The following is a 14,998-nucleotide window of genomic DNA, read 5'->3' on the forward strand; positions in this document are numbered from 1 at the left end:
CTCCAAATTGAGAAAATGGGGGGGAAATTGCCCAGAGTTGTTGAGCTTTTTTTGTAGGGGAGGTGAAAATCACTCACCCGCAGGACCAACAAACCCAATCACACATCAACGAAGCAACCAATCGTCAGCACATACAAGGGCTGAGGGCTCCTCAGAGAGGCAAATACTGCCCCCCCCCAGCATTTGAGTATCATGCAGAAATCTCAAGAGGTTTCTTTCTCTTCCGAAGTTCATGCATTTCTAACGTTTGTGGAATGAAAAAGACTAATGAAGGCACTGTTGCACCATGCATGTGAAAGTTTTCTGCAGCGATAAAAACTGTGATAGTCACTCAAAGAAGCAGCTTGTAATAAATAGTAAGTGAAAGACCAAAAAAACCCAAACCCCAAAGCCAGGAATAAAGGAAGCAGCATGGATAAGAAAGAAGCACTCTAAAAGATATCATATGAGAATGCCTGATACAAACGCTAAATTTGATCACAGTTGCTATTCAAGGCAACATAAAAACTCAGACAAATGCATGCATGTGCAAGATACATACCAGTTCTTATTCCATTTGTGGGCAAATTCTACAAGCAGGATGAGTTGAATGAGGATAAAGAGGAACCCTCCTGCAGCACCTACATAACGCCATGCTGTAGGACAGTAAAGAGTTGCATTGTCAGTTTTGACTCAGATAAATGAATCATTTTATTCACTATACAGGTTCTTTTTTTTTTTAAGCAATGAATTCATGGCAAAAGTCCGAAAGAAAGTGGTTCACAAAAAGTGCACTCCAAAATTGTATCTGGCAGATTTCTGATGGTCCAAGATTCTGTCAACTAGCCTAAGAATGGGAAAACTGTGGTCTGATGTTGCTGGACTCCAGCTCCTACCCGTTTCAGGCAGCATGGCCAATTGCAAGAGATTATGGGAGTTGGGGTCCAGCAGCACCAGACAGTCCCAGGCTCCCCGATCCATGTTCCTTCCCATTTTACATTTTCAACACTGGAATATGACTGCAACCACTACTTCATGAAGAGCAGAATGTGCATCGTTTGGTTGGATAAAGCAGTATCAGATCTAAAATTCTGAGGATTTAAAAACATTTTGCAACTACCATAATTCTCAAAACTGAGATTACAAAGCGTGCATTTAAAAACAATGTAACAAAGTAGGAAACAAGTACTGTTTTATTTTTATTTTTTTAATGTTACAACTGTTTTTATAATTTGTTTTTATGTTGGATTTTTGTATACCGTTTAGAGATTTATTTACCATTAAGTCATTTGGAAATGCGTTTTAAATAAATATTTCATTTTAAAAGTTTTATTTAAAAGACATATAAGCACAAAGGAGGATATAAATATTACTCAACATAAGGCAACTCAACAGCAAAATATTCCTCTTGCAGAGCTACCCAGAATTAAAACTATATTGGGTAGCACATACAAAACTGTATACTTAAGAATCTTTATTTAGACTTTCTATACTTAGAACTGAAAGAAAGTGGAGCATAAGAGCCCCAAAGGGCCTTTATAAGACAACCCCAAACAGCAGTTTGTGGTTGAAACCAGATGTTTACCCCCAGATTCAAATTTAGATGCGTTTACTGTATTCCCACCAAAAGGGCAGATTCATAATTGTATTCACACTGTTCCTTAGCACTCCAAAACCACGCACAGCATATTTTTAATGAAAGAGAAGTGCAAACCAACATTAACATTTTGTTCAATATATAAATTATATGTGGGGACAATCTAATCAGCAACTGTTTTCTGTGCAAACCATGCACAAAATCTCAGCAATGCAGCTTAGGTCCTCACATTTTAAAAAGTATTCAAATCAAAGAGCCAATTAAATTATAGGCACATACAAAAGCATGCAAAGGTGGCTGCAAGACGGGGCTGTGTGTTACTCCATTGAGAATGCTCAGTGCAGCTAAGCTTCATTACAAGGCCTGGTAACATGTGCTCCGCCAACATGATTAGTCTCTCTCCAGTTAGTGGACTGAAAAAGCAAGGAAGTGAATGGGAATGGAGCTGCAGACTTCAAAGTTGTCCTTCTTCATGTCTTTATTTTTCAAAAAATTGTCTCTTTCTTTGGACAATTAATTAGATATCCCGCAATTGCATGTGTGAGTGCTTACAGCCTAAACTAGTTAATAAAAGCACCTTCTTATCTCTAAAGCCTTGGGATATTCTACATCATGCATTTTTCTCCTCCTAGACTTAGAGGATTTGGAGATTGCCATCTGCCAGCATTTCTGACAAACAACAAATAATCTTAATTGATAAGAACTGCTGTTCAGAGACAGGATCTTACAATAATGAAATGGAAGCTCTGCAAGAAATCTAATTTTGCACTACTAGACATTGTCAATTTGGAAACTAATGAAATTGTGGGAGACTTTAACTGAAATTGCTGCTGACTTTTAGCAGCGCTAGATCAGATGCAGTTTGGTTTAATTGTTCCACATGAAGAACAGAACAAATCACTGACTACTGCAAGCAATGTAGTCCAGCTGTACTAATATGCTTAGACTGAGCTAATCATATCAGGCTTGACATACCAACAAGGTCTTTCACATTCCATAGTGAGTCATTGCTCCTGCATTCATTGGGAGTTTTGCTGCTTGAAAATATGCACCTAACACGTTGGGGGTGGGGGTGGGGAATCAACCATATTTTCAAACAGCAATAAAGTGATGAAAAGTTTTCTGCCTCTTATAATAAACAACCACCCACACATTATGAATGAAGTGGATAAATGCTGTATTTGTGTAGCCCTGATGTATGGCACTTTAAGTTAAGGAGAGAAGGAGCATCCTGCAGCTGCAAGTGCTCAACAGGGTATTTTTCTGAAGGGGGGAGGGATAAGCAAAACTTATTTGCTATGTTAAACATGCAGTTTGCACTTGCAGTTTCTAGAGAGCTATGGGAAGCATGGCTGGGGTTAGAGGGAGGTTAACCTTATCCCTCTTTGCTGCATTCACAATTCAAAGTTCCAACTCAACTGCCCTGAGAGGAAAGATGTTATCGGCATCAATTGCAGCTTCCCTACTGTGACAAACTGCAGCTTTATTTTGGTGCGGGAGAGTCTATTATTATTATTATTATTATTATTATTATTATTATTATTACCCCAGCCACTCTGGGTGACTTTCAACAAAATATTAAAAATACATTAAAATACATTAGTCAAATTCTCCTCCACTGGGTTCTAGCATGAATCAGGTGGTCTCCCCACTCCTGCTGCCATACATCATTTTAAAAAATGCAGATGTGTTTAATGAATTATTGTATAGTTAGGCCCTTTAAAGTTTGGCTTTTTTCTGTTGCACAGTTGCTGGTAGGCTTGCAGGCCTGTTTCTCAGGCACAACCTTGAAAGGGATTCTGGTCACAGCCACATCATACATTTAATGGACTCTCGTACCACTTTAACAGTCATTGCTTTCCTCCAAAGAATTCTAGGACAGGGGGAGCCATGACTGTTAAAGTGGTATAATAGTGCATGAGCCTAACTTCACATGCTCCTGTCCAAACTCTTACATTTCACACAAACACTCTCCTTGTCTGTCTTGCATCTGCAGCGTGGACATCCAGTCCCTACTCCTGTCACTCTGCTCCTGCTTATCTCTTCCAAAAGTCGAGCAGATGAGAAAACACAGCACCATGCTTTAGCTGTTTCTCCCTCTCCCTCAAAAGGGCTGTGACAGATGTCATCCATAACCAATTTAGCATCTCTGGTTAAAGGTAAAGGGACCCCTGACCATTAGGTCCAGTCGCGGACAACTCTGGGGTTGCGGCGCTCATCTTGCTTTATTGACCGAGGGAGCTGGCGTACATGTGGCCAGCATGACTAAGCCACTTCTGGCAAACCAGAGAAGCACGGAAACGCCATTTACCTTCCTGCCAGAGCGGTACCTATTTATCTACTTGCACTTTGATGTGCTTTCGAACTGCTAGGTTGGCAGGAGCAGGGACCAAGCAACGGGAGCTCACCCCGTCGCGGGGATTTGAACCACTGACCTTCTGATCGGCAAGCCCTAGGCTCTGTGGTTTAACCCAGCATCTCTGGTTATCTGCTATCAGTTGATACTCAGCAGATCAGAGATAGAGGACCAGTGCCTACTAGAAGAAGCTCCCTAGACTCCAACCATCACCATCCCGAAACACTGGCCATGCTTGCTGGTGGTCATGGAAGCTGGAGTCCAATAACATCAAGAAGGCCACAGGTTCACCATCCTTGTAATAGATGAAGAGAAAACACACACCATTCTTTTAAAGTTAGTACCTTTAAGAAAGGTATCCTGGTCGGGAATGAAAAAGGCTCCTGAGCACATGGCGGCCAAGACAAGAAGTTTAATGAACCAAAATCTGAAGAGGAAAAAACAAACACAGAGAATTTAATTTACTTAAGCTGTGAAAATCAGATAACGCATTCTAGGTTCCTTGTACAAATCTGTACGAAGAGGGGCGGAGGTAACTTAAGCAATATCACCTCTCCTTATAAATACAAGGAAATGAAAAAGAAATCGGCTGGTTTCTCACTTATTCTTGTGTTTCTTCTGCTACGCTCCCCAGTTCAAAGGATTTAAGAAGAGCCCTACTGGATCAGGCCAATGGCTCACTGGTCCAGCACCCTGTTCTCACAGTGGCCAGCCAACTATGGGAAGCCCCATAGCAGGACTTGAGTGCAGGAACACTCTACCAACTTGTGCTTCCCAGCAACTGGTATTCAGGGACATATTAGTATGACAGTGGAAGATGGAACATAGCCATTGTGGCTGTGTCTGAAGAGAGAACATATATGAGTTCCATCAAGATGGGGTTTAGAAAGAGACAGTGCAAACAGTGTATTCCCTCTTAGCTGTGTGGCTGCTATTTTTTGCAATGTACCATAGGATCCGAAATAAGCACAAACAAACCAAAAGACACCACAGCTATTGCACTGTAAAAGGTGGCACACAATTGCACAGGAAAGCAAAATAAAATAAAATAAGGAAAGAGTCCTCATCACTATGAACACTGTCATTCAGACTTGAGTATCCATCCTGAATGAGACACACCTTGTGTGCACTTTAAATACGTTTAGGTTTGTTATTTTTATAAATGCTTTACGAATGGTGCGTGTGTGATCTAATGAAAATGACAGGAAGTCAGTAAAGAAATCCATGCAAACATAGGAGGAGGAGAGGTGGGTATATATAGCACTGGAAAAGGAACTTCTGCTAGTATTGTTTATTCAGTGCTATGAATATGCTCAGGGTTTCTTTAAGAAATGGCAAAGCCGCAAAGAGCTTTCAGCAGGAGAGGAGCGGTAGCTGGGTAAAGTGCAAAGCACATAAAACATTTGTAACCATCTTCCTGCTTTGCTCTGCTCCCCCTGAAGGAAGAGGAGACACTGGGCCATCCAGGGAGGATACTGGACCCACCCACTTCTGACTTGTAATAGCTGGCCTTGACACCAGACTTCTGGGTGGGGAGGTTAAATGGGGGGAAATGTTGGCTCAACGTGAATGATTTTTGGACTAGGGGGAGGTTGAGATTAGCCCATTCAGCCCAGACACTGAGGTCTAGCTCCGAGGGCCTTCTGGTGGTTCCCTCATTGTGAGAATCGAGGTTGCAGGGAACCAGGCAGAGGGCCTTCTCAGTAGTGGCGCCCACCTTGTGGAATGCCCTCCCATCAGATGTCAAGGAAAGAAACAACTATCTGACTTTTAGTAGACATCTGAAGGCAGCCCTGTTTAGGGAAGTTTGATGTTTTATCATGTTTTTAATATTCTATTAGGAGTCGCCCAGAGTGCCCAGATGGGTGGGGTATTAAATTAATATATTATTATTAATAATAATAATAATCTAAATTAGTGGGTAAGATTATTTCTTTGCTTATTAACTGCACATCATTAAGCCATATATATAGTAGCATATCGCTAATATATTTATTTCCCCATGGATGTTATGTTATATGAAATATTATAGTATTATATTATTCCCACCCCGCTTTCTCCCTATGGTATTAATACATTGCATGTAAGTTGCTTAGAGACCTTTGAGTGACAAGCAATTAATAAGTTTAATAAATAAAATAAAATAATAATAATAAGCATGGATGGTAAAAAAGCACTAAGCACTACATATTTAGATTGTGAAGAAATCCAGCATCTTAGAATAGTGAGTGTTTAAATTAGTGCAAAACAAAAAAGACAACCATTTGGCTTACCCATTGTGCATGTATGCACGGCAACTTTTGCTATTGTTGATTTTGATGGTGAGTAAGAAGAAGATGAAGAAGAAGCAGGCCATTCCAAAGCTCACTCGATAAACTGCAGAGTACCCCACCAGCTTCTCACATGAGTCACCTGCCTGAATATGTTGGCATAGTGTGCCATAAAAGGGAATCTGAAACAGGACAGTAAAGCAAATTTAGATATACGTGGTATGAAAACAACGACACCCAGTTCAAGAGACTTTCAGTTCATTAGGTGAAGTGACCAGAGATGCCAACCCAGAGTTCTGCTTAAATTTACCTTCAGACATTTGCCAGAGGATCAGAATTTCAAACAAAACTCCGTATAGCGGTGCTATAAGATGTTTTGGGAGAGAAATATTGAGATATGCCAATTCTTTATTTAGAAATTAAGTTCCATGTTCTTTTGTGGAATAATTGTATTTTCCAAAAAAGGTATTCATTAACAGCATGCCAGAAAGATTGGCCATGACCACTTGGCCATAACACTAAACCATGTTTTAGTTCTACATGGATGATCCTGAACAAATCTAGGTAGGAAACCTGTGACCTTTCAGATATTGCTAGATTCAGCTCCTGTCATCTCTGACCATTCTTCATGCTGGGTTAGGCTGATGGAATTCAGTGGCATTTGGAGGGTCACAGACTGCTCACTCGTAATTTAGTGTTGTTTAGTTAACTTGTTTGAAACATTTCTGTATCGCCTTTCATTGATAATACCAAGAGAGCTCACAACAACACACAGTAGTAAGAATAAAATATTTTTAAAAATTATTTTACAACAGAAAAAGTATCCCCAACCCAAAAAATCCAACAACTCCCAACAGCATGAAATGCTTATTAGTTACAAAACTGTTACAGAAATAAAATACCAGAAAGGTGGGGAAAATTCCAGCTCTCGTTTACTCAATATTTGCTTTTGTGGCCGTGCTTTCGCTCATGGAAAAAGAACAGCCAGCTACGCATTCTGGTCTCAAGCTCACCACACGAATGTGGAGTTGTGCTCAGAAAACACATCTTACAAAGCAAGCTTCTGATCTGAAGCTCTATACTTCAGCTGTGTCCCCTATGAAGACTGGTTCCCACCCCTTCACAACCAAGGCAGCCTGAAAATAGAAGCACTGGTATACAAATACAAGCATTTACAATAAAATAAAGGCCTCTCTATATCCTCATGTGTGTGGACTAACTGAACTTTTTATCACAGCTGAACAGAACACCATTAACACTCCCTTTTCCCTCTTATGAACAGAGCCAACTCTACAAGAACCTCTTCCAAGGCTAAACCCAGCTTGCAGAGTTGGAAGAAAACAACGTATAGAAAAATATTTTAAATTAAACGGTCTCTGGATAAGGGAAAATATGCAAGATGTAGACTATGCCTGGTAGGAACATAATATAATTATTCTGAGATATAGGAAATACTTCCATTTGCTTATGCCAATAGCTCCAAACCTTGTCCATGATCCAAAGAGCCATAAAATAAGCTCCGAATTCAGAATCACAGTGGTGTAATATGTAGGCTCATCCAGACTTGCTTTTGTGCCACATTTCTAGACACAGGTCCACACTTTGTCATTCCCTGTCGGAGTGCAGTTTCTTTATGCCCAAACACTTTCCCCATGAAATACCACTCTTTACTGCTGAATCGGAGCAAATGGAAATGAACAGAAAACCCAAATTGCCATTTGTTCTGATTCAGAGTTAAAGAGCATGTTTTTTGGGGGGGAAATGGCAGCCGGAGCAGGGAAGGGCAGAGCTATTGGACACAGATCAGTAAAGCATGGACCTCTGCCTATAAAGCAAGGGGCAAAAGCTAAGTGCGGATGAGACCTTTGAGTGTCTAACCAGGGCTAGAGAGTGCCAGGTGCAAATCTCCACTCAGTTGTAGGGCTAGCAAAACCACAAAATTTGGACTCTGGGCTTTGTCTAGAAAACAAAGGGCAGAAAACCTAGATATCATGTATCACCATCAAATGACTGCTTTGACTGATGAAAGTCTAAGGCCACTTCCACTAAGGGGTGAATTAAAGCAATTACAAAACTAAGGATGGAAGTCTATAAAAAGAAGGCAGTTTGGCAACTAAAGAATGAAGTCTCTACAAACTTGGCCAACATTATCAGTCCTTTGCTAAACTGCTGAGGAAGCATGTTACTCCACGCTGTTTTGTTAAGGTCTGGAAACATTTAATAAACATTTTCCAGAACATCAGTCTTGAAACAGCAAACACTTTCATTTATAAAAATCAGACCAGAATACTGTAGCTGCCCAAGCCTGGTGTTTTCCGTACCAATATGCAGTGATGAACACTACTACTAAAGATTTTCCAAAAGAAGAACTGCTTATGCCAGGGGTGGCCAACTTTTTTTGATCCAAGGACTGCACAAATCCTGGGTCAACCCTTCTAGTCCGAAATACCTCTCCTTCTCTTCCCACAGAAGAGTGGGAGGTGGGGGGGGGGGGAGAGAGAGAGACTCTCCTAATCTGTGAAGAACAGCTAAAGAGGGGTAATTATTGCCTTCTCTCTGATCATATGACCAATATGACTGGGGAGAGAGCAACTTATATCCCCATCGGGATGCTGAGCTCCACTGACTTCAGTGCTCTGTCTGCTTTTATTTTTCTTAATAACTTTTTGCCATGAATAGTGGGTTCTTTTGTGGGAAGGGGGCAGAAAAAAATTGCTTATGGTGGCTAGATCAAGACCCCACACTAGAGGTTAGCCAAGTCTGGAGACTGCAGAAAACTAAGCAAACAAAATCAAGTCAGAAGGAGGCGTGAAGAGTCAAAAGGGAGCTGTCACAACTACTCATAACTCCCTGCTGAAGGCCAGCCCCCCAATCCTGATCAAGTGGCAATGCCACTGAAACTGAAAGGCAGATTCTGTGGTGTGCTTCTTGTTCTCTCTGCTTCGCAAACACACCTGCAAATAGGGTTGCTTATGCAATCAGGTCACTTTTGTCCCTGCTCTGTACAGAACAATGGCAGCAGGACAGTATTTGTTTCTTCTACAGTGGTACCTTGGGTTAAGAACTTAATTTGTTCCAGAAGTCCGTTCTTAACCTGAAACGGTTCTTAACCTGAGGTGCGCTTTTGCTAATGGGGCCTCCTGCTGCCGATGTGCTGCTGGCGCGCAATTTCCGTTCTTATCCTGGGGCAAAGTTCTTAACCTGGAGCAACACTTCCTGGTTAGCGGAGTTTGTAGCCCGAAGCATCTGTAACCCAAAGCGTCTGTAACCCAAGGTACCACTGTACAGGCAGCAAACATCAAAAGAAAATACCTCTGCAGAGTTTTCAGGCTTCTCTCTCCCCATCCCTACCTCACTGACATCTGCCATGCTTCTTACAATGATGCCTGAATTGTAATCAACTGTTTATCTGTGAGCCTTCCTTCCAGACAAGCATGAGGAAAACTGTAGCGATGGTATTTGTATGGACTGTATTGTCTGCAGACTAGAGATTCACCCCCATGGTTATGTCAATCCTTCATATGCAGGATTGTGTCAGAGCTGTCTGTAACTGGCAGGCAATCTAATAATGCAATCATTTTCCAACTGAATGAATGGGAAGAGCAGTTGCATTAAAATCAGGATGGAGATGGAAAAAGGAGTGAGAAAACCAGAATTCAGTATTCCTCTCTGCAGAAGAGCAATTATTGCTTCTGGATCTGTTCTATTACACAATAAACTTGAGAGGCCCTTGAGTTTTCTACACGTTGCTGCAGAACATTAGAGCACGAGAAAGAGGCTAAGAGTTCCAACAAAGGACCTGCTTGAGTCACTTGTGTTCTCTCTTTTAAATCTGCCAAACACTCAAGTTTCAGAGAGCCGTAATCTTTTGCCTTCATACAAACAATTACCCTTTGTACTGTCCCTTCCTACTCCTCCTGGCTCTTCCTACTTCTCAGTTTTCAAAGCAAAACACAGGATGAAATCAACAGACAGTGAGCCTTTAACATTCTTAGGACAGTAGTGGGATTTTTTAAAAACAACACCAACAACACTAAACATTTTAATGCTAATCTGAAACATAGATCATGCAAATGATAGGGTCCAGCAATTTAATAATGATAGTTTCTCCACCCAAACCTCTGTCAAGAGCCAAATTTAACATGTGCTTTTTACTGGAAATGACACAGTCATCTTCATTCCATTTAGCATCTGCCCTCTCCTTCCTTAAAAAAACCAGTTACTTACATGTGCTTTCATTTCTTTTGCTACCGTCTCCGACATCATGATGCAACAGATGAGAGTCACCAAGATGAAGTACAGTGCATACATAAAGCGGGTGCTAGTGGATTGCTTTATCTTTGGGCAGCATTTGCAGCAGAGTGAACACGGAGCAGTGCCACAACAGCAGGCCAACTAGAGGAAATCAATAATAATAATAAAAGGTTAACATTGTTATAATTTTTACATCAGCAAACACAGCTCATTGATCATTTACTATAATCCAGAGAGGTGCACCAAGAGCTATGAAAGATTCCAATATTGCATATGGTGGAATGAGAGAGCAAACCTAATTGCTAGTGCAACTAGACTTTGAAACTCTCCCCCTTCACCCCACTTGATCAGAGATGGAAACAAGGTTTTCCTATCCTCTTTGTTTATCCACTTTTTTCCCACAGGGAAAGGTGTAACTGGCACCTCCAAGTTCTAAACACATAGGCCAAAATATGCATTACGATGTCACCGATTTGGTGCCAAAAGCACCAAGGGTGGCCTTGAGGTCCCACACACAACTTGGGTTCAAAGTATCTGAAGGACCATTTGATGCCTTATACTCCAACCTTGATCACATAGAGCTTCTCTGGTGGGGCACTTCTGGTGGTTTGGTTAACCTTCATTTTCACTAGGGATGGAGCCTTTAGTGTGGCAGGTCCTGCCCTGTGGAACTCCCTATCTGTAGTTGGGCAGGAATCATCCCTGCCTTCTTTCAGATGTCTTCTGAAAACTGTACTGTTTAGATAAGCCTCCACAATCTGTTGCTTTTTAACCAACTAGTATCTACTGATGTTTTATGGGTGTTTATATACTATTGTTGTATTTTTAAAAAAATAATACTGAAAACCGCCTTGATATATTTTATGAAAGTTTAGCCACATAAATGAATAAACCTTCCAATCATAGTACAGTGGTACCTCAGGTTACATATGCTTCAGGTTACAGACTCTGCTAACCCAGAAATAGTACCTCAGGTTAAGAACTTTGCTTCAGGATGAGAACAGAAATCGTGCTTCGGCGGCGCAGAAGCAGCAGGAGGCCCCATTAGCTAAAGTGGTGCTTCAGGTTAAGTACAGTTTCAGGTTAAGAATGGACCTCCGGAACGAATTAAGTACTTAACCCGAGGTACCACTGTATTATTATTTGCCCTGCTTGGTCATGAGGTAGTGAAGGTGGTTAGACCCCTTGGTCATGGGATGGCGATGGTGGTTAACTTTTCTCCTGAAAAGCAACTGAACTGAAAGAAGTTGAAAGAGTGACACTCTTTCTCACTTCCTCTTTCAGCTTTATGTGCTTTTCAGGGCTCTGTTTAGTTCTACTTGATCCAGCTTTGAACCACATACGTCAAAAAAGGAGTGTGTCCATGCGGGCACTTTCTCCTTCTGCCTCTGTGTGTGTGAGAAACCCAAGAAAAGGGATCAGGAAGTAGACAGCTCAGTCAGCAGAGCATGAGACTCTTAATCTCAGGATTGTGGGTTTGAGCCCCACCTTGAGCAAAAGATTTCTGCACTGCAGGGGGTTGGACTAGATGGCCATCTTGCTCCCTTCCAACTCTATGATTCTATGATTCCAAGTGACCAAATGGGATGTTATCCACGTCACCGGCTCAAAAATTCAAAATGTACCACTGGCCTTAAAAAGCTGACAATTCCTGCTACATTAATGTAATGATTACCAACCACATTGTGGATGTCTCAAAATAAGTGAGGTTTTCTTTTTGGGGTGTATGTGTGAGGAGAGACTCATTTGCACTGCAGTGCTCAAGAAAAAAATGTTTAATTCTTTACAATCGGAGTAAAAATCAAATGTGTTTTCCCCAGTGTTAATGGCCACATTGTGGGGTAGGATTGCAAATGTGGAGATAAGGCTTAAACCTCCCCTTCCCATTCATAACTATGCTGATGTCAAATGCTGCCTACGTATGCAAGGAATTTAATTTTGTAAAACCTACGACGAGATTGCTAATCATACCATTAATGTAACATGTAGGTTACATCTGCCCCTATCTTTTGTTAAAGCTTAAATCTCCTTGACAGCCAAGATCTCACACATGCATCTTCTCAACCTCTCCATACCAAACTAAAGTTGCTCAGAGCCACAATTAGCTGCTGCAGTGGTCCATCATGGCTGACCGTGGTGTTTACTGATCATAGTAGTCCTTAGGGTCTGGAAGCCAGAGTGACAAGAGTCAGAAAGAAAAGTTCTGTAGGGAAATAATGCTTGGTGGTGGCAGCAAAATTTTGATAGGGGCACCTGATCAAATACATTCCAAATATTTTACAGATAGAATTATTTGTATAAGAAAAATGGATTATGTTGTAGAAAGGCATCACACAAGCAAAACACAATACCAATTACTTCTGACAATGTTGAAAGCCAAGCCTTACAACTCAGACCCTTCCAGGCTTAAGAGTAAAGCTTTTTCCTATTTTTTTTTACTCAGACAAAAACTCCCACCAATTCTATTTGTTTCCACTGAGTAAACAGGAACCTAGAGGCTTGGCCTTACTTCATGCCATCCAAAAACACGCAAGAATCGACTGAATAGCCTTACTGAACCATTATTAATTTACTACACACTGTGAAGCTTTTGTGACAGACTGAATGGTGAAGAGTTAGATCATCTTAACAAAAGAGCTCTGTTTCACTTAATATGGGAAAAAACACACCAAATCAAACAAGCATGGGACATAAGAAAATTCAGTGCTAGCTGGCATACTGTATAAATTCTGACATTGAATAAGGTATGATAGGGAATACAAAATATGAGGAATGTTGCTCGGTGATCATTCTAGACAAACACATCTGAACATTAAAAGCTAATATAAGAATATATTATCCCTTGCACTTTCTATATATAATTATCTCTTTAGCATATTTCACTGCAGAGCTGTGTCCTGGGGGTATGTCCCCTTTGTCATATGTTCATTGGCTCTCTCCATGTGGGTGGCAAATGGGTGTCATCAAAAAAGGTGGGAGACAATGTAAACTGGGCACTCACACAGAGGACTTATGTCACATGTGGCACTATCTATATCCTCAAAGGAAGAAGAGTGTGCCTTCGCCATTACCACACAAAAACTTTGTTGGCCTGGTAAATGAACTATGCCAGAAGAAGACTGGTTTAAATATCACGACTGTCACTTTAAAATGTTCTGCATCAGGGGTAGGAAACCCATGGTCCACCGGATTTTGTTGATCTTTGGCCATGCTGGTTGAAGCTGATAAAAATTGTGAGTTTGGCAAGATCTCGAGAGCCACAGCCTTCCCATCCATGTTCAACATGGTGGCTCTCATATAAAGATGCCCCGCCACATTGGTTTGGCAAAGCTTTACTACACCATCCCAGACCTTACTTTAGCATAATCATGCTCCTGTTGAGTTCAACATGCAATAACAGCTTATCAGTCTGTGCAAAGCCAGGCGGTGAAACGGTCCCAGAAGGCCTGTAAACAGCATTTGGTTGTGAAGATAACCTGGTGCTAATCGGTCCATGCTGCAAGATTTGCTTGCTTTAAGAGCTTGGCCTAGGGAGTTGCGAGCTACCTGTGCAACATGGATGTCTGCCGCCTATTCCCTCATCTGAGTAAGGGATGGGAGGGAGTTGGGAAGAGACCACAAAGGCAGGTGTGATTAACTACTAGACTGTAGCTGGCAGACTACCACACATATGATGTTTCTGTGTAAGTAAAGCATGTAATGCTTGCCTGGGTATGGACAGTCATGATGCACTTGGTCATGGGGGGCCTGAGATGCTTTGGCACCTGCAGTGAAACAGCCCTCTGCTACCCCCCCCCCATGATGAGAGTGCAAACTCCACAAAGAGTCTCCCCAATCAGGCAGGTAAATCCTTTCTGAATCCCCAACCCCTCTCACTCGACAGCAGGGCTTTTCATTGGCTACTCCCTTCATGAGAAGCCAGGGCAAAACCATGCCACACTGCCAGGAGTGGAGAATCATCTCCTTGTCTGATGGCAAAGCTGGATGGTGGAATGCTTCCCCCTCTCACCAACTTGGCAGGAGGAGAGAAGCTCCACAGAGCTTTGCTGCTGGTCGCTCTCTGCCCCTAGAGGCTAGGGAGACCAGCAGCAAAGCTGGTTCGCAGAACTGGGGTGATGCTCCTTGGAGACTGCCGCCTGAAGCAGCCACCTCATCTAGCCTCATGGGAAGGGGTTGGCTCTGCGCTTGCTGTTTTTGGAGTCTGTCCCAAGTCATAACAAAGAGGATCTCTGCATTGCATTATAAGTGAAGCTTTAGAACTGATCGTTGGCACTTCGTTCATCCTCCCTGCAGCTAGGTCCTTTGGGCCTCTGTAAACCATCTGCCCAGATCCACATCTGGGCCTGTGGGGCAGATTACAGTCAAACCATAATCCTGCACTATGGAGGTTCTTCAAACTGCTATTGGTGGTCTGACATCCCCTGCTTTGTATACCATCTGTCCTGTTGAAGAATTTTGGAGAACTGAGCAGTTTGCCACATTGCTGTGACTTTTTGGTTGATCCTAATAAAAGTATTACCCAGCAGTGGACTTGGAAAGCCC

The 14,998-nt window shown here is 41.9% G+C and overlaps 1 protein-coding gene across 2 annotated transcripts in view; it reads right to left on the minus strand.

The window, feature by feature from the left end:
* SERINC5 (serine incorporator 5) overlaps positions 1-14,998 on the minus strand; it is a 43,090-nt gene that overhangs the window by 16,936 nt on the left and 11,156 nt on the right. For both annotated transcript variants that reach the window (XM_083465418.1, XM_083465419.1), the window contains exons 2-5: positions 10,430-10,597; positions 6,206-6,384; positions 4,277-4,359; positions 542-635 (exon numbers count right to left, since the gene is read on the minus strand). In XM_083465418.1, the coding sequence (XP_083321544.1) occupies positions 542-635; positions 4,277-4,359; positions 6,206-6,384; positions 10,430-10,597 (524 nt within the window). The remainder of the gene's footprint in view (positions 1-541; positions 636-4,276; positions 4,360-6,205; positions 6,385-10,429; positions 10,598-14,998) is intronic.

This window comes from Podarcis liolepis (genome assembly GCF_965112155.1).
Source record: "Podarcis liolepis genome assembly, chromosome: 11".
In the NCBI taxonomy this organism is placed as follows: domain Eukaryota; kingdom Metazoa; phylum Chordata; class Lepidosauria; order Squamata; family Lacertidae; genus Podarcis; species Podarcis liolepis.